The following is a 19,339-nucleotide window of genomic DNA, read 5'->3' on the forward strand; positions in this document are numbered from 1 at the left end:
ACCCCATCCACTCCGCTTCAATTCCCTCTTCCTCACCAGGCCAGACCCCAATCCGAGGGCGCTCCCACCCACTCCCTCTCCCTTTCCGGCGTCCCTACGACAAGCTAGTTCAGTCTCCCCGGAAGCTAATTTTGCGGGCTGTACTACTACTTCACCAGTCGGGGTAGAGCATCCTTCAACCCTTATCTCTATCCCAGTTTGACAAAAAATGGTCGCTTCCAAATGCCCCCAGGATTTCGCGGTAAATCGTGACCCTCGGCGCAGCCTTTTCTGATTGGCTCTGAGGAACCACTGATCAAACGTCACTTCCGGCGGAAGAGGACGCGGGAGATTCGAGTAGAAGGTGTTTGGCGAGTTGCTGGGTCTATCTGGACTGCGGCCTTTCGGCGTTGCCCTGGCTGTCTCCCAGTCTTGAATTAGGTGAGGAGCTGGAGAAAGAGGTTCTTGGGGAAGCACTCCAAGGTCTCCCGAGACTCTTAAAGTCATTGTCGATGAGACCAGGAGGCTTGCATTTTATGTTGTTTGTTTTTCAGGAGTCCTGTCTGTAAAGGGAAGCTTTGACAGTACAAAAGTAAAAGGGTCAGTGACTTTAGACCGTGCCGCTGGGATCACTATGTGAACGTTTGTTGCGAACACTGGGCTGTCGAACTAGACACAGGGTGAGCTCAAACTGGAGATAACAGAGACAAAGTCTCGACTTTTTAAAAGTTTTCTAGATTTCTTCCCTATCTCTCACTTCCAGCCAATAATAACAGCTTCATGAATATCTCAAAGCTCTGTTCTTTTCTCCACATTCACTGGTATTTGGGTCGACCCCTTATGCTATGTAGTTATAACAATAACCTCCCAAGTATTTCTTTTGCGTTCAGTCTTGGTACCTTTTAATCCAGTCTCCACATTGCCAGACCTTAATACCCGCCAGAGGGCTACAGAGATCCAGGGTGCCAGGAAAGCCAGGAGCAGGAGAGCTGCAAGTTTGACCATTTAAAACCTTTCTGCCGCTCCTATTTGCCTGCAGTTTTAAATCCAAACTCCTTAAGTATCAAACTCTTTGATGTTTTTGTGTTCCTTAACATAGATTACAAGCCCCTTCTTGTCTTATCGTTGCCTCCCTCTCCAGCCCCAGTGATTTTCCAACTCTGGCCCTAGGCATCAGCCATACAAAATGCTTTTATTTATTTATTTTCACTGTTGTTGGATATCAAGCCCAGGGCTTCATCCAGCCTAGGCAAGTGCTATCATTGAGCTACTCCCTAATCCTAGAGTGTCATATGTTCATCAGAGGCGCAGCCCTCCCTCTTATTTCCAAACCTAAACCCATCCCCAACTGGCATGTTCTTACTCATTCCTTATTTCTCAGTTTGCAAGGACTTTTTTTTTTTTTAAGGCAGGCAGGCTTTCCTAACTCTGCAAAACTGGATCACAGAGTGCCCAGTCATTATTTTCTCATGCTGAAGATAGTTTTATCTATCTCCCTCTGTGCCAAGAACTGCTAGATATTGGGTTACAATGGTGAACAGGATGGATTCCTTCCCAATGAAATATACCTTTTATCCATGGATTTAAGAAAGGAAACAACAGGGGAACTATGGGTTTTTAAATGGTCTGGGAAGTACTTTCTAAGGAGTTGATATTTCAGTGGAGACCTTAAAGATGAGAATTATCTAGCCTTGAAAGAGAGGAAGATTAAAAATGAAATGAATAAGATACACAACAGCCCTGCAGCAAAAAAAAAAAAAAAAAAAAAACTTGATATTTTTGTGTTCAGGAACCTAAGAAAAGATCTGTGTTGCTGGAACTTATTCAGGAAGGACTCTTGAATAAGGTGAGTCTGGAAGATTGGGTAGAAAGCAGATAATGCAGTTAGATGACTAATGCAGCAGCATAAGCAGGAGATGATGGTGGTTTGGATTAAGGTGGTGGCAGAATACATGGTGGAAGTGAATGATGATTTCTAATATGGAAATAGATTCTAAGACTACTGATGGTTTGATTTGGCACATGAGGAAAAGAATGAAAGATTACTCCTAGCTATCTGGCCTTACTGGCTTGTTAGAAAGTACTACCATTTACTGAGATTGAGAAAATTTCATGGAAAAAGGTTTGAGAAGAAAATTAAAAATTCAGTTGTTACCTATTAAACTTTGAGATGTCTGTGAGATATCCAAACACAGTTGGCTCTCAGGTAAGCAGTTGCAGTATGGAAATCTGAAACTTGCATATATTGTTTTTACCTTTGTATCATTTCATTGATAGTTATCCATTGAGCAAATAGATTTTAAATTCCTTGAACAAAAGAGCTTGTGTTTTCTGTCTCCAACTCTGTCCCCTCTCCATTCCTGTTATAAATGTCTGTTATAAATGTTATAAATGGTGGAATGAATGGACACACTATGTTGTACTTCTTAAGATTTTCCTGGTTAGTGTTTTAAAAAATATTTTACCTTTCATTGGAGGTTTTGTTTCTTTACTTTTTGTGTATTTTATTGTTGATCTCCTGTCTTCCCTTTCTAGAATCTTCATGTTATTGTCCATAAAATATTTCTTAGAGAATTGTTATGACTTCTTTTAAAAATTAAAACATAGTATATGCCCTTGAAAAAGATCATTAGATAGTGTTAAGAAAAATATTCTAAGTAGCCACCCTTCCCATAATGAGGCATCTTGACTTGTAAAAGGGGAAATCTGAGAGGAAGAAGGTGACAAAGGTTTTCTTGAAAAGCATGAACAATTTCTGATTTATTATGTTTTTTGGTTTGTTTTGTTTTTTAGTACTAGGGATCAAACCTAGGGCATCAGGCACTCTAGGCAAATGATCTACACTAAGCCACACCCCTTTCCAGCTATTTGGGGAGAAATGAAGGGAAGAAAAATTAGTCTTTGTGTCATTAGATCTGGGAACTAGTTTTCTAAAGGAATAACTTTATCTTTGGGGCAGCCTTAAAACAAATAGTTAAGTGTGATGCTTGAGCACACAGTACAGTGAACTAGAAAGACTGCTGCATTAATTGTTAAGAGATGTGAGTTCCAGACCTGATTCCACCTGCATCCTGATCTTTAATTAGCTACTTAAATTCTCTGATTAGATCAAATAATGAGATAAAAGCACTGTGCACACTGTAAAGCTGTTTGTCTCTTGTCCTGGACTATAACTAACTAGTAACTAGGAAAGCTGTCTGTTTGTCCCTCACTAATGCTATCAACAGTTGGCATTTACCAGCTGCACAACAAATAACTGATAAGTAAATATATTGAGCTTACTAAATTGGAAAATGGTTTGCTGACTGTGATGGAGCTGAGAGAAATGTACTACTATATCATTCTTCCCAATAAAATTGAGAAAAAAGATATATTATAGGATATACCACATATGAAATTGTTCCCAAGTCTATCATAATGTTTTCTTAACTTTAATACTTTCATTCCTGTCACTTCGTTCAGTTATCTATCAAATATGCGTTCACCATACTGCAAGTCAGACAGTAAAGACAGAGAGAAATTAAGTGACAAATAACATGAAGGAAATAAGAAAATAACTAACAGTTAACTCCTTAAACAGTATTGTATTACTGTCCACTATACAATGAATGGGAAGTCTTTGCCATTGCTGTGGTTTACCAAATGAAACACAAATAGTAAAAATAATGAATTGACCTTTTTCACTTTAGTCAAATTTTGCCAATAATTTATGGGTTTTTATGGACATACTTATTTCATCCACTAGAGGACAATAAATGCTTAAATAAAGACAATTTAACCAACTTTTCTTTAAAAAAATGTAACAGTTGGTGCTTATATAATGAATTTAGAAGTTAATCCCAAAGCGGGCTGGGGATGTGGCTCAAGCGGTATCGCGCTCGCCTGGCATGCGTGCGGCCTGGGTTCGATCCTCAGCACCACATACAAACAAAGATGTTGTGTCCGCCAATAACTAAAAGAAATAAATATTTTAAAAAATTCTCTCTCTCTCTCTCTCTCTCTCTCTCTCTCTCTCTCTCCTTCCTCTCTCTTAAAAAAAAAAGAAGTTAATCCCAAAATTTCATGTTTATTTAAGTTTTGCATGTATTGGCAAATCGTCTGCCTAATTATATAGTAAACTTTTTAGGACAGAGATTATTATTTCTAATTGTTTAAATCCACAGCCCTTAACACCGTGTCTTAATAAGTTTAATCCATTTCCTGAAGTTTGGATTTGATAGCAATTGTATAAGAATATTGTCTGGTAAATATCCACATAGGGGTGGCACAATATAAAATTCTGTTGTAAAGCCCTAAAGAAAATATTCTGTGGTCACAATATGGCCACAATTTTTAAAAAAATTAGAAGTGACAGTAAATTTAAATAATAATTAAAATAAATACTAAGGTACAATAATGTAAAACTATTGTGTATATTTCACATACAAATAGGGCATCTAATATATGTATGACTTTTAATAATTTCTTATAATTTAATATGTATATAGGATTTTTTAAAATAATTTTATAATTTGGAAAATTTTTATTTTATATTTAAATGATATATGTCACTGAGGAATAGGAAAGCTGAGAATTGAAAGAATGTTAATAACTAAAATTCATTGACAATTTTTTAACTTAGTATTGGATATCTAAAAAGATGATCCTTATGGTTCTGGAAAAGAACATATGAAACAGATCAATTTACTGTGATGTAGTGAGTGATATATATTAAAAAAAAACAGTAGGATCTCTTAATCAGGGAAAGCTTCCTGGAGAAGAAAACCACTGAGAAGAATCTCAAAAGGTAGCATTAAACAGGAAAATGAAAGACCTTTTTAGGTTTTAGGCAGAGAGAAGAGTAAAAAACACAAAGGCACAGAAATAGGAAACATCCCATTGGGGCAAGAGGCAAGGAACACAACTTAGACTATTTTTTTTGTATAATCTACTAGCACATAAATATTAAGGAAGAAAATCAAGAAAAAAGGCATTAGGGAGATCAGATACCTGTCTTTAACTTTCAGATTAGTGGTAGGTAGAACAAAAGTAAGTAAATGCATATATAGAATAATTATAGAACATGATTGGTACTTTGAAGGATAATATGATATCAGGCTGGGATTGTAGCTCAGTGGTAGAGTGCTTGCCTCACACAAGTGAGGCCCTGGGTTCGATCCTCAGCACCACATAAAAATAAATAAATAAAAATAAAGATATTATATCCATCTACAACTTAAAAAAAATTTTTTTTTTTTAAAGGGAGGATGGAAACTAAGGGAGGCAGTGGGCAGTGCCTACTTGATATAAGGTAGGGCTCCAGAGGGGATCACATTAAAGTTGAAGCAAAGGAGCTAGCTATGCTAAGTCCTATGGAAGAACATTCTAGACAGAGAACAATAAGCACAAAAGCTTGAGAAGTCAAATTATTTTGTATATATGAGGAACAGAAAGCAGGTCAGCATGGCTTGAAATGCAGTGATTAAGGAGGAGAATGATACAAAGTGAGCTCAGGGAGTTGGGCAAGGGCTAGACAATCTGACTGTTGTAAGGATTTGAAGCTTCATTCTAAATAGCAAGATTTTAAGCAGCATTTTCAGGATAAACATTTGCCCTATTTTATTTCCCTTAGCCCACTGGTGGATGCCATCTGGACCATCTGGATCTGGATTTTGGAGGACATAAGAAAGGAAGATGCCATATTCCATCATATGTTGCACTGTCAAGGAATCAGGTTTTTAAAATAATGCATTTTTTGTGTGACCTTTTTTCTTCCATTCCCTTATATCGATACCACACACACTACTTTATTCTTAAAGAGATTGTCATGTGCCTAAGAAAATAATGAAACCAAGGAATACCTATCTTCATCCCTGTGGCTATTTTGTTTTGTAGGCCACAGTGTGAACTCATGAATAGAAGAAGAAAATTTCTTCTTGGCTCAGTACTTGCTCTTCAGAATTCGAGTTTTATATATCCATCATGTCAAATGTGCTTCTCTCGGATAATCTTTGTCTCCAAAAGGTAAAAATAAAGCCTCTAAGCACGAGAGAGGAAATATATCAGTACACAATATAAACCTTCTTCTATGGTGCAAGGATAAATAAAAACTAAATTCATCATATGAGGACATTAGATTCTCTCAGGGATTCTCAGAGTTTGGTTCTGCTGTAAATCCCAGAATAGAACTGGCCAGTAATCCACTTTCTAGAGAGAAATTTCAAGTCACTTTGAAGTCTTTACTAAGTACCTACCTCAGGGGGAAAAAAAATAACTTCTCAGGAAGCAAGTAACAATCCTGGTATAAAAGCCTACTTCTTAGAATATCCCTGGGTATTAAGTAAGAGGTTTTTTTGTTTGTTTTTGTATGACTCTTAAATTATTTAATACATATATGTAAAAACCTTGAAAATAGACACTATGTTATACATGTTAAGTGTCATTTATCTGAAATGCTTGGAACCTGAAGTATTTCAGATTTTGGAGTGTCTTAGATTTGAGGATATTTACATAGACTTTACTAGTTGAGTATCCTAATCCAAAAATCTGAAATCCAAAATGCTCCAAAATCCAGAACTTTGTGAATGCCATGTCAGTACTCAAAAATTTCAGCTTTTGGAGAACTTTGGATTTCAGATTTACAGATTAGGAATGTTCAACCTGTAGTGATTTTTATTATTTAACACTAGAATGGTGTTTGGCCCAAAAAGTCTTTATCATATTCAACTGCAGACCAAGTATAGCTGAGAATCTAAGATCCTCCTCTGATCTTTATAAAGTAGAATTGACAAGTTAGGTTTGGAGGGGCTGGGATTATAGCTCAGCGGTAGAGCACTTGCCTAGCACATGTGAGGCACTGGGTTTGATCCTCAGTGCCACATATATAAATAAAGATATTGTGTCCATCTTTAAAAAAGAAAAGTTAGGTTTGGAGTTCTTCAAAAATACTCTCTCTGACTGGAGAAAAGATTAATATATCTAGTAAGTATTTAGTAGTATATAAGTACAAATAGTGTGTCAACAACATTCTTTTTTTAATTAATTTTTCTTGGTTCATATTAGCTATAAGCAACATTAGATTAATTTTGATATGATTATAAATATGTGAACTCTGATTTGCTTCACTTCATTCCTCAGTACTTGCCCTTACCTCCCTGCCTCATTTTAGTCAGATTGTTTTGCTGCTATGATCAAAAGACCTGACTAGAAAAATTAGAGGAGGAAAAGTTTATTTGGGGGCTCATCGTTATAGAGGTCTTAGTCCAAAGATGGCTAGCTCCATTCTTTGGGGTCTTTAGTGAGGCATACCACCATGACAGAGAAAAGCAACTCAAGGCATGATTCCAGGAAGCACAAAGAAAGAGTTCTCTTCACCGCAACAAAATATAAACCCAAAGGCATGCCCCCAGTGACACACCTCCTCAAGCCACACCCTACCTGCTTTCAGTTACCACTAAATTAATCACTATTTGAGAATCAATTCACTGATTGGATTATGGCTCTCATGGCCTGATGATTTTACTTCTAGACCTTCTTACATTATCTCATACATGAGCTTTTGGGAGACACCTGCTGGGACCTGCACGGCCAAACCCTAGAAACTGGCAAGGGGCAATGGAGGATTAAGAAAGATACAAATATTTATAGAGAGAAAGCTGGGACCAGGTGGGACAATAATCTCTGATGGAAGAACGGTGACCCAGAGCTAGCTCAGCACATTTATTATATAGGGTCTCACAATAAGAAAGTTAATATTCTTTGTGCACTAAAAAGTTACAGAACTAGAAACATTTTTGTAGCTATTCTACTATTACAGTGCTAGGAACATCCTGTTATTTCCTGCTATACCCATGAAGCCAATTGTCCAGAGTTTCTGCAAAGCAGACAGGCTTGAAAGTTGTAGCACTTGCAAGATATTGTGGTTATCTTGTTATGCTCAGAATTCTCTATTCCCAGCAGCTGGTGTCTGAGCTCAAAGTCAGACACTATTATTGTTTCATACCTTTGCACATAACTTGCTCAGGCAGGGCTTTACCCTCATTCCTGAGCAATCTGGTCCTGTGTCTTTGCACAGAAAGTTCCCAGAGCAAAGCACAGCCACAATTCTGAGGCAGTCAGAGCTCATGATTCAAGTCACTGCTCTCCATAGACACTTAATATCTAAACCATAATGCCCTCTAATCTCTCCTGTTCCCCTGCCTCTGCTTTACTGATCTTTGTGCCAGCAATATTCTTAACTAGTATTTTTCTCCAGTTAACATCAAACGGGGAAGGGGAGAAGGATTAGCAGTTCTAACTCACATTTAGGATTAAGGTTGTCCTTGCATAGTTACCACTATTCCTTTATTTAACCACGCAAGTTCTCATATGTAAGCTCTGAGAGAAAGACCCTGTTTGTGTGATTCTTCATTAAATCCTTGGCATCCAGCCTGGGGCTTAGTTCATAGAAAATGCTCAACAAATGTTTGTTAAATAAATGAATAAATGGCAGCATAATAGTGCCTACATTATCTTAGGTTCACTCATTTTCAGGTTCCTAACTATCATTTGAAACAACTAAAAGCCATGGGCTATTTGTCTTATCGAGATGGATTAGAAGCAGCATGGTATAATGGAACAATTTCAAGCTTCAGAAAACACAAGTGAGCAGATAGGCTCTGACACTTACTAATTGTATGACTTTGGTCAAAATATTTAACTTCTGTGGTTCTAATTATTTATAGAGATAATGCACAGCAATCTCCTATTATATTTCATGACATATTAGGATCTCCAAAATATTAGTCATTATTGTAAAAAGTCCACTGTAAGTATACATTACCTATTGCAGTATATCATGGTGATTAAAAGCATGATTCTGTGGAGCCAGACTGCCTGGATTCAAATCCCAACCTGGCCACTTGAACTGCCGTGGCCTTGGGCAAGTCACTTAAATTATCTGAGCCCAAAAATGGGGAAAGTTAACAGCTGTCTTATACGGTTCTTACAAGGATCTAGTAAGATATATACATAACATGCTTAGAACATTTGATACATAATTAGTAATATATGTATAATATAAATAATTATATAAAATATGATAATCTTCAAAAATGTAGGTTAAATAATAATGCCATTGTTACCTCTTTAGACTGGTGATAATATATAACATACATGAATGTTTATTATGTGCCAGGCACTGTGCTAGGAGCTTTGGAGACTTTTTAATACAAAAGACTATGAAGTAGATGCTATTGTTAATGCCAGTTTAAAAGGAAACAACTAAAACTTAGAAAAGTTAAGCAGTCTGCCCACACATCCAGCTAGTCAGAAACATTTAAGTCTAAACTATCTGACTGCTGTCTTCACTCATAATCAACATATTACCTCCAGATTAGCAGTGGAATTTTTCTCCAGAATGATACCTCCCCTTCTTTTTCCCAGAGCTGGGAAAAGAGCTCTGACTGAACCATTGAGTTACAACAAACACCACAGCATTTGGTCCTTGCCTGTGGAAATGTAGATGATTATGGAACAATTACTTGTTCTCTATACATATTACATTGGCAATATTACAGAACCAAAGAATCTACTCCCATAATATCTGCTACTTTTTTTTCTTCTCTAATTTTGTTTCTGCTTTTTCTTTTTTCTTTTTTTTTCTCACTTGAAGTCAGCCAACATAGGAAACAGAAGAGACTGCTTCCCAAAGATTTTATTTGACCTCAAATTCTTAGTGCTGATAGCCATAATAGGTGTTTTGTGTTTTATGGAGTTAACTTTCTTTTTTCTATTTTAAACTTCCAATATTAAATGGGTTGTAAAACTATTCTTCAGAGACCTGAAGTTCTATGGAGGTGCTTCTTGAAGGAGACAGGGATTAAACTAGCAATGGTGGATAGTATTGAGTACTAGTAGGTTAGGCTCTGGAACCTTTACCTTAGTTTCAATAAGACATTCATTTTCATTCTCATTAGGGTTCCAAGTTATATTTTTGTTGGAAAAGGATTTCCTGATATAAAAACATAGACATACAAATATAAAAACTATTGGGGCTGGGGAAGGCATAGCTCAGTCATAATGTGTGTGTGGGGGGGGTGTCTTTGTATATGTTGGGGAATTGATAGAGTTTGTGTACTATCCCAAATTATGAGCAAGGGGAGGGGATTTATCAATATAAGCTATCCATCCAGCCCAAATATGCAAATTGCCTATTGGCTTAAGGGGATGCATAATCCCTTTAGTCTATCTCTATCTATTCTCCTCATCACCATCCCCAACCACCCAAAAAAGTTAGTATTATTTATTTAATTAAGCAAGTCAAATTGAGTTCCACACATAGATCATAGTTTTCTTTGGGGGGATATAGTGTGTAGAAGCCTTAGGGATATTTTTTTTTAACATGGTACTGAGGATGGAACTCAGTGCTTTACACTTTAGGGATACTTTTTTAAACAATTTTTTTATTACTTTGTAGTATTTAGTGTAGTCTGGATCTATAAGGGACATTGTGTGATAATCGCATAGTCTGGATGTTCTTAACCTGGAATGTAAATAAATTGTAGGTGTGGATGCATCCTTCAGTGTCCAAGATATGTAAAATATTGTGTAATTGACTGTAAATTTTTTTTCTAAGAGAAAAAGTCAATTGCTTTAATCAGATTTTCAGAGGATTTCAAAGCTAAGAAAACAGATTTACCGATCTCATAAATTCTACTTCTGGGCTAAATATAAGTACACTAGGAAAATAATGAAACTTGGTATTTTAGTTTGGACCAAACAAAAAGGATTAAAACTACAGTAGTCATTTCAGATAGATCTGCTCAGAGGCTTCTTCGAGTTCAGAACTATTTTCATAGTAATTCTAAGGCATTATTTGCCTTTTTCACTCTCCTATGTGTACAGTGGAATTTACCAAAGGCCAGGTGACCTGTGATATCACAGGAGATAGAGCAGAGAAGTGGAACATGTGAATCCAGCTACCTTTTTATTAAGCCAGATTTTAAAGAGATTTGCAAAATGTAAAACACTGCCTGTCTCTTCTCACTTTTTTAAATTTGGGAATAGACAGTTATGTATTATGAAAATATGTTCTAACCAACCATGTAGTGGGTTTATTATTTTTAATAGATTAACGAAAAGATATAAGATGAACAAGTTCTGTGGTTTAATGTACAGTATGGATTAGGATGGATGTGTTCATTTGATTGTGGTAATCATATGTATTTCAAATCATCATATTGTATACCTTGAATATATTCAATCTTTGTCAATTAAGTATTTTAATTAATAAATATAGGTATTATGCATTGTAGTGTAAAACATTATGTTAATTATTCAAAGATTTACTAGGAATTTTACATTAGACCTTAATGCATTATTAATGCATAACCTTTAAAAAATTTTAATGCATATTTGAAACGGTTCATTTCACTAGAGGTTGGTATTAATGGGAAATGGTTTTATCCCCCAAGTGAGTCTGTTTTTTCTATGACCAGCATAGAGCACAAGAGTCCAGAATATTTCAGTATGATTACATGAATTGATTAGTACAGATCTATCCTTGGTATGACAAAAAAAATAATTAACACCAATCTATGATAGTATATCCAAAATTCACCTTATGTGACAGCTTTTTGGAAGTTACTTTGAGAAATAAGGATTTTATACTCCCTCTAGTGGCTGACATTACTTTCTTTTTGCACTTTGCCAGTCTATTTTAAAACAGATCACTAGTAACATGAAGAAAAAACAAAGTTGTAGTATTATCCATTACCATAATATGTTTTAAAGGATCAGTTTTCCTAAATTAAGAACATGAAAAATGGAAATCAGAATTATATTATCTTAAACTAGAAAAGAGGGAAATGCTAAGTAGAAGTGACAATAAGCACCACAGTGGGAAAGCAGACCAATACATTAGTTTGGCAAGATTTATACTATACTCTTTTTTTTTTTTTTAATTTATCTCATTTTATCTTTCCTCAGGCCTGGATTTTACAAATAAGGTACTCCAGATTTCAGGAATATAATATCCCAAGAACAGACAGCAATACACTTTATGTATACTTTTTGACTAAAAAGTATTTGGCCACAGTTGCACATTGTCTTGAAAACAAGTTAAATCACATGGTTTTTTTATATATAATTTTTGTAATCTGATCAATTCTCAATATATTCCAATGGATTAAAGATAGTAATTTTTATAATGGTAAGAAGAATGTAATTAGCTAAGTACTTTGGGTATAAATATTTAAAGAGTACATGTTAGTCTCATCCTCTCTCATGCATGCACACACAGTTATTCATTACTTTGCTATGTTTTGCATGCATTTCTGTCAGTTTGGAGATACTTAATTTGAATTAGCAAAGCTAGCTATTAGGAACAGAGAAATTCAAAACAAGTTGATCATAAATAGTTTAAGAAGAATGTAAATTACTAGGAGTATTTCTATGAGAACTATAATTTAAATTTTTACTTTTCTTGGTTTTTGTAATATAAAAAAAATTTAATGAAAATTTCTATACTTTTTTTCCTACTCTTTAGATCTAGTTGTCCAAAATGTGGCTCCACTGGTGAAGCTGAAAATGCCAGCTACAGATATAAACTCTCTTTGAAAGTTGCAGAATCAAATAAATTATTTGCTATTACTGTATTTGGAAGCTGCTTAGACACATTTTTTGGTCTGACTGCCACTGGTTTACACAGGTAAGAATATTTAAAGCATTCTTTTTTCTGACTGCTCCTTTAGTATGCAAATTTGAAGATAAGTGTTTTAAGGTGAGATACATTTAGTAAAAAGATAGCCTGGTGTGGTGGCGCACACCTGTAATCCCAGCAGCTTGGGAGACTGAGGCAGGAGGATCACGAATTCAAAGCCAGCCTCAACAAAAGCAAGGCACTAAGCAACTCAGTGAGACCTGTCTCTAAATAAAATACAAAACAGGGCTTGGAATGTGGCTCACTGGTTGAGTATCCCTGAGTTCAATTCCTAGTACCCCCAAAAAAGATAGTCTTTTAACCTCAGATCTTCAGTTTCCTTAAATGATAATCACGTGAGAAAAGGAAAATACTTATCTCATGAGTATGTATCATGTTAATGTTATACCAAGCTTCTTTCATTCAGGGTAACTAAGCTATAATTATTAAAATATTAAGTTAGAAAACTAATCCAAGATACAGAAACTTAGATAAGAAAGTAAAATCATTTCAAACTGAAAGATGATCCAGACTGAGGTTCACATTCAGGTGTTTGAGGATCCCTGAGGCAAGAGAAACTGTTTAAGGGAATAGTCCCGTATCAGAAGTTGAAATTTTGTCATTTCTTTCATTTGCTTTATAATTTCATCTGTATAAATCTAAAAAAAAAAACATGAAAATGGCAGATTTGTGTAAGCAATTGAACATTTGACCTTCTGCTTCCCCTCCCCCAAGTCACTTGACAGAAGAAAGCTATTCCATGTTTTGTAGTTGAGGGCAAACTGATTTAGAAAAAGGGACACTACAGGGACGATAGCCAGAATTGTTAGGGAAGAGGAAAGACTGCTATCCCCCCCCACACTGTTGCCTCTATTTTTTCCTAGTGTAATTGCTGGGCCTGGTGATTAGACAAGTATGTGTTTTATTCACACTGGATACATTGGAGTTTTGTAGGGTTTTTATTTTGTCTATGTTATGAGAAAACTAGAGGGAATAAAATGCTTAGCTTATAAAGCTACTTTCTTTTTCTGTATGTAACTGAAAAGTTTCCTGCCACATTTTCAAACTAATTATGTCTACTAATGTTATTGCAAATTAGAATTTTCAAGTTCTTCACATTTTTTATTTTCTTTCTAGGTATATTCAGGATCCTAATAAAATCCCAGAAACACGGGGCAGTGATATAACTCAGAACCTATTAACTAAAGCTGTTGAAACTTGTTTTGTCGGACAAAGCTTTATTTTTGGAGTGACGGTAATGGATACTAGTTTTCTTTTTAGAGTTTTGTTAGCATTCCCATTGTAATGAAATGATTTGAATTTTCTAAATAGTTTTTAGAAGTTATATATAAATTTGAAGGCCTGTAGAAGCACTTTATACTGTGTAAATATAGCATATAGAAGATCTGTCTAAACATCATATGTCACAACTTCCTCTTTCAAATGTCAGAAAAGCCCAGTTCAAATGCTTTCTGAACTTTAAAACTAGGAATTTATTATGAATTTTAAAAACTCAGATATTTTATATTTATTTCACTCTCCAAAATTTGCTCAAGTTATATGGTACAACTGTAGTTATAAAAGAACCTGTAGAAGGAATAAAAGAATGTACTGACTCTAAAGGAGTAGTTTACTGTCTTATGTACACTGAAGGGAATAAAGAATTTTGTCCACACGAGAATCAGAATTTTAAAAGAAGGAATAGAGCAGTCCATAGCTGAACAGTGAGAAAAAAAAAAAAAAAAAAAAAAAAACAGAGAAAAGTGAAACCAAGTGATACAGAGCTTTACTTTGTTAAAATCTTGGGTTTGGTTCTTCTCTTTTCTTCCTCTTTCTTTCTCTCCCAAATATAATGGCAGCTAACCTTTATTAAGCAACTCATGCTAAACAGCAATTCTCCATTTTTATTCTTGTTTAAAAAATGAGAAAACTAAGGCTCAGGGAGGTTAAATAAATTGCTCAAAGCTCTAACACTACTTAGTAAATACTGGAACCAAGATTTGAAGAAAAGTCTCTCTATTCCAAAGTGTATTTCCTTTTGTATATGCCATTCTGCCTGGAACACTAAAGGAAGTGAAATTAGAGGGGGTAAGGGTTATAGTTGTATCTGCTTTAACCTTTTAAATTCCTGTTTATTTTTTGGATCAAAGGAGCAACATTTTCTTTTCATTTTAATTTATTTACTTCTTTCACAGAATTTTGAAAAACAATATGGAAATGGTTCAGGTTCTAATAACTTCTTACCACATTGCCATGGCCACAAAAGAGAAGTCAGAGCACTAGTAGCTTGTCAGATTCTTCTACCAAACCCCCATGTTGCAGGCTTTACTGTCATTGACTACTTTCAGCAGCTTTTGCAGACTTCCAATTTCAGGAAACTTCACTGTGCCTTCCAGGAACCGAATAGTCACTTACTTGCTTTAGATCATTCAAATAGTGATCTCAGCAGTATAAATGGCTCTGAAAGCACTTCCTATTTTTCGGAGCTCCACAGCCAAGATGATTTTTCAAGATTCTGGCAGCCATCACTTGAACTCACTTCCATTGTTTCACCACTAATAGATAATGATGATTTGTCAGCTTCAGAACAAACAATGGCCATTAGTTCTCTTCATCAAAACAGAAAGTGCATCTCCTTTGCAAATGTTACTGGTTCTAGCAGTTGCCGTGATCCCGTTCAGGGTTCGTGGAGCCTCATTTCATATATGGATAAAAAGAGTACAACAGAAAAGTTGGATGAGGAACTTGGCTTACAAGCTAATCAACCGAGTACAATTCATAGCAATCATCATGAAATTAGAGTTACTGACTTTAATTTATTTCCTTTGAAAATTCAAGAGCCACTTGAGTCAAATAATGCAGAATCCTTCCATAGTCCAGTGAAAATTAACAATAGTTATTCTCAAAGTGAGATTAAATGTTATCCACATCATGATGTAAATACCACCACCGGCCTTCAAGAAATATCTGCATATTGTCCATCTTTATCATTTAGAACTGGGGAGAGAACTAGCAATTCCCATGATTATGACCCTATGATTTGGGATGATCTGCCATTCTCTGAAAGCCTGAACAAATTTCTAGCAGTTATTGAAACTGAGATTGCTATATCCCAAACAGATGCCAGGAAAAAGAAAAATGATGTAGATAATGACATCAGTAAATTCCTTGCAGACCACAACAGGTTATGTGTGACTCCCCAGAGAACTGCTGAAGCTCTGTATTCACCACCTATAGTTTTAAGATCATCACAAGCTAAAGTCAAAACACACTGTAGCAAAGATAACTTCTTTTCCAGCTGTGAAGCAAATCTAAGTCCTGTTATTCAAAAGGAGTCAAAATCAGATAACACAGCAGAGGTTGTCTCTATAGGCAATAATGGAAGGGATATTTCAGAATATTTTCTCCCAGACCCTTATCTTTCAACTCTGTTTCCATCTTCAAAAGATTTAGAAACAACAGTTAAAAAGACTATCAGGATTCTACCACATAAGGATGAAATTTCACTTAGGCCCAGTACTTCAGAGAATGACCAGTTTTGTCTCAGTGTCAAATATTTTAGTGGAGAAAAGTCACTTTCAGAAATGAATGAAGAGTTGACAGCTCCATGTTCTAGAAAGTACAATGATATTTCTGATGTTTGCATATTAGGAAACAAACAATTTTATAGGTCGCCAAAGAATCAAGGTGACAGTTTTACAATTTGTAAGAAACTAACATATTCTTTAGAAACTCTTTGTAATAGTCCAAGTACAAATACATTGAAAGAAATGCCTTTTGGACATATCGATAATAACTTAACACAAAGCTATTCTGATCATGAAGATAGCTACAATGCTTCTGCTGATCTCTTTGATGATATTGCTAAAGATGTGGCCATTGCAACAGAAATTATCAAAAAACCACAGGATATTTTGTTACAGTGGGAAACATCCTTGACAGAAAATCATCTTGCAGAGCCTGATTTTTCAGTTAGATCACTTTCTGACAATTCCAGCAAAACTTCACAAAAATCATCCTTGCAAAGCCTATCTACCTCTAAGTATCTAAGAACATACTCTCCTCCACCTCATTTTCAGTCAGATTCAGAATGTGACCTTGAAGAGAGCCAAGACTTTGTTCCATGTTCACAGTCAACTCCAATTGCAAGATTCCACCAAAAAATTAATGGGATAAATGAAGCTTTCAAAAAATTCCCTGCCTTTTATTCAGATCTTGATGCTAACCATAAAAAAATAAGGATTTCTCCTGAAAATGACAAACAGCCAGCCAACCCAAGCTGCTCAAAACACATGAAAACACATAGCCAGAAATTCAGAAGCCCGGAGATGTTCAGCAATTGTAGTATTTCTGAGTGTCTTGAAACTGATATTGAGGAATGGGTCCCTCCTACCACAAAAAAAGATACGCTTGGATTCCAAGTCATAGGTCTAAAGAAGTGCTTTACTGCCCATAATTCTCCTGATCAAAGAGAATTACCAAGAAAGAAACTAAAGCAAGTCAAGCAAAGAACTGATGTATTTTTAGTCAAGAAAAAGTTTAAGAATATGTCTACAGAAATAGTTGCAAAACAGAAAACTCCTAAATATAACTGTAAACAGTCAGGCTGGATTTCCAAGGAGTCAATTCTTGGACTTGATTGTTTTTCAGAAGTCAAATATTGCCTTCCATCTTCAGTTTCTGATACTAAAAGTACTTGGTCACCTGAATTGTTTTCATAAAAAGTCACCTGAACTCAATTCTTCAACTTTTAAGTAAAGGTAAATCTGTTTGGAAACTTCCCTCCAGTGGCATGGGGAGCATTCTTTACATTTTGAACACTCTGACAGAAGTAAATAAGAAAGGGACTGTACTGGGTCTTTTAAAGTGTAAAACCATATCCCCCCCCCCCCCCGGATTTTATCCAGAATACTGTTTATTTAGATTATTGAGCACTTTATCTTATGTTGATTACAGATAGTAATATTGTTAAATTTGCTTTTTAAAAGTATTTGTTAAAATCAGAAAATAAAGCCTTTGGAAATCAAACATAAAATCTTAACTGTTCAGCTGAGATCTGGTATTTTCTGATCCAAGATTTGTAATGGGTGTTACACACACAGATGTTGCTATGGGAGCATGAAAGAGAAGTGGTTAACCCAGCAGCTAAGAAGAAATCAATAAAAACTTACATTTTTAGAAGTTATATGCACAATCATTTTTTAATAAATATTCATTGAATGCTTACTATATACCAGGTACTGTGCTTGTTATAGAAACTCAAAAATGAAAGTTAGGCCCCCTTAATTCAAACTCATTGTCTAGTAGAAGTAGAGTGATAAAACAACTGGACTATGTTCTTTATTTGAGGGCGGGGGGGGGCATATTATGTTCTATGACAGAAGATACACTTGGAATGCTCATAGAAGCCAAAAAAAAGGAGTAGTTTCCACACTCCAAGCAGCACTTCAGCTGTGTCCTGTGAAATATTTTACAGTATCCCTGGTCAGCTTCTGTTATGTTTTGGATATGTGGTATCTTCCAAAATCTCATGTGTGAGACATCGCAAAAAAAGTTTAGAGGTAAAACAAATAGGTTTGAAAGCCTTAACCTAATCAATGTATTAGTCTGTTTGAATGGATTAACTAGGTGGTAACAATAGGCAGGTAGTATGTGGCTAGAGGAGGTAAGTCATTGGGAGCAAGCCTTTGGAGTATAGATTTTGCCTATGGTGAGTGGTGCTCTCTACTTTCTGGTGCCATGTCCTGAGCCACTTTCTTCCACCACACTCTTCCATCATAATGATCTGCCTCACCTTGGGCCCAGAGCAATGGAGCCTGCTGCATATGGACTGAGACCTCTGAAACTGTGAGCCTTAAATAAACTTTTCCTCCTCTAAAATTGTTCTTATCAGGTCTTTTGATCCCAGCAGAAGAAAAGCTGACTAAAACAGCTTCCTTTGTCATATCTCACAGAAAATGATTCCAAATCTTCACAATCTTTATACCACCGAGCTATTGCTATTCTTCTTTTCTTACTTCATGAAGAGTATTAAGATCACCTAGTATTCCCTGAACTTCCCACACCCATACTTACTTACTTGTCTGTAGTCCCCCATAACTTCTTTCCTACAGTCTAAGAAAATGATGAGCACCATGTTGGTGCTAGTCTGTTTGTACTGTTATACCATTACATTCATCTTTGTTGGGATCTTATTCCAGAAAAACAAAATATATACCTATACCTCCTGTATTTTACCTTCTTGCCCATCTCCCCCCAGCTTTTTATTTTTATAATTTGCAAGTACAATGGCTAAAAGAATACTACAGTGATACAGCATCTAATCATACCATCCAGATTCAATTATCTTTAAATTCTGCCTTTTCTATATGCTTATTTCCCCTTCCCTCTCCCTCTCCCTCTCTCTCTGTGTCTGTGTGTGTACACACATATACATATATGTGTATATGTTTTTGCTGGTCTGTTTAAAGATAAGCTACAGCTCTCCTGGATCACAAGTTTGATCTGATGTATGCCAAATGTGCTTTTGTTCACTGATATGTGGGTGAGGGGATTGAGGAAGGAGAGTTTTCTGAGGCCCATGAGGACATGGCTGCCCTAAAGATAGATTATGAGGAACCTGGCATAGATTCTGTTGAAGGAGAGGATGAAGAAGAAGGAGAATACTAATTACCTGTTCCTTTCAGCTCTGTAGCATGTCAT

The 19,339-nt window shown here is 35.7% G+C and overlaps 1 protein-coding gene across 2 annotated transcripts; it reads left to right on the forward strand.

Annotated features, from left to right (window-relative positions):
* The first annotated feature begins 343 nt into the window (after positions 1-343).
* Positions 344-17,912, forward strand: Ddias (DNA damage induced apoptosis suppressor). 2 transcript variants are annotated; one of them, XM_071616555.1, is made up of 8 exons: positions 344-420; positions 534-659; positions 1,769-1,825; positions 5,591-5,692; positions 5,854-5,982; positions 12,485-12,646; positions 13,775-13,892; positions 14,833-17,912. In XM_071616555.1, exons 4-8 carry the CDS (start codon positions 5,670-5,672, stop codon positions 17,356-17,358), a joined length of 2,958 nt encoding a protein of 985 aa, XP_071472656.1. In that variant the 5' UTR covers positions 344-420; positions 534-659; positions 1,769-1,825; positions 5,591-5,669; the 3' UTR covers positions 17,359-17,912. The 2 variants fall into 2 exon arrangements, with proteins under 2 accessions (XP_071472656.1, XP_027798493.2); XM_027942692.2 differs by lacking the exons at positions 534-659; positions 1,769-1,825 and having other exon boundaries at positions 352-420.
* The last annotated feature ends 1,427 nt before the right edge of the window (positions 17,913-19,339 follow it).

The sequence above is a fragment of the Marmota flaviventris genome, chromosome 9 (genome assembly GCF_047511675.1).
Source record: "Marmota flaviventris isolate mMarFla1 chromosome 9, mMarFla1.hap1, whole genome shotgun sequence".
Taxonomy (NCBI): domain Eukaryota; kingdom Metazoa; phylum Chordata; class Mammalia; order Rodentia; family Sciuridae; genus Marmota; species Marmota flaviventris.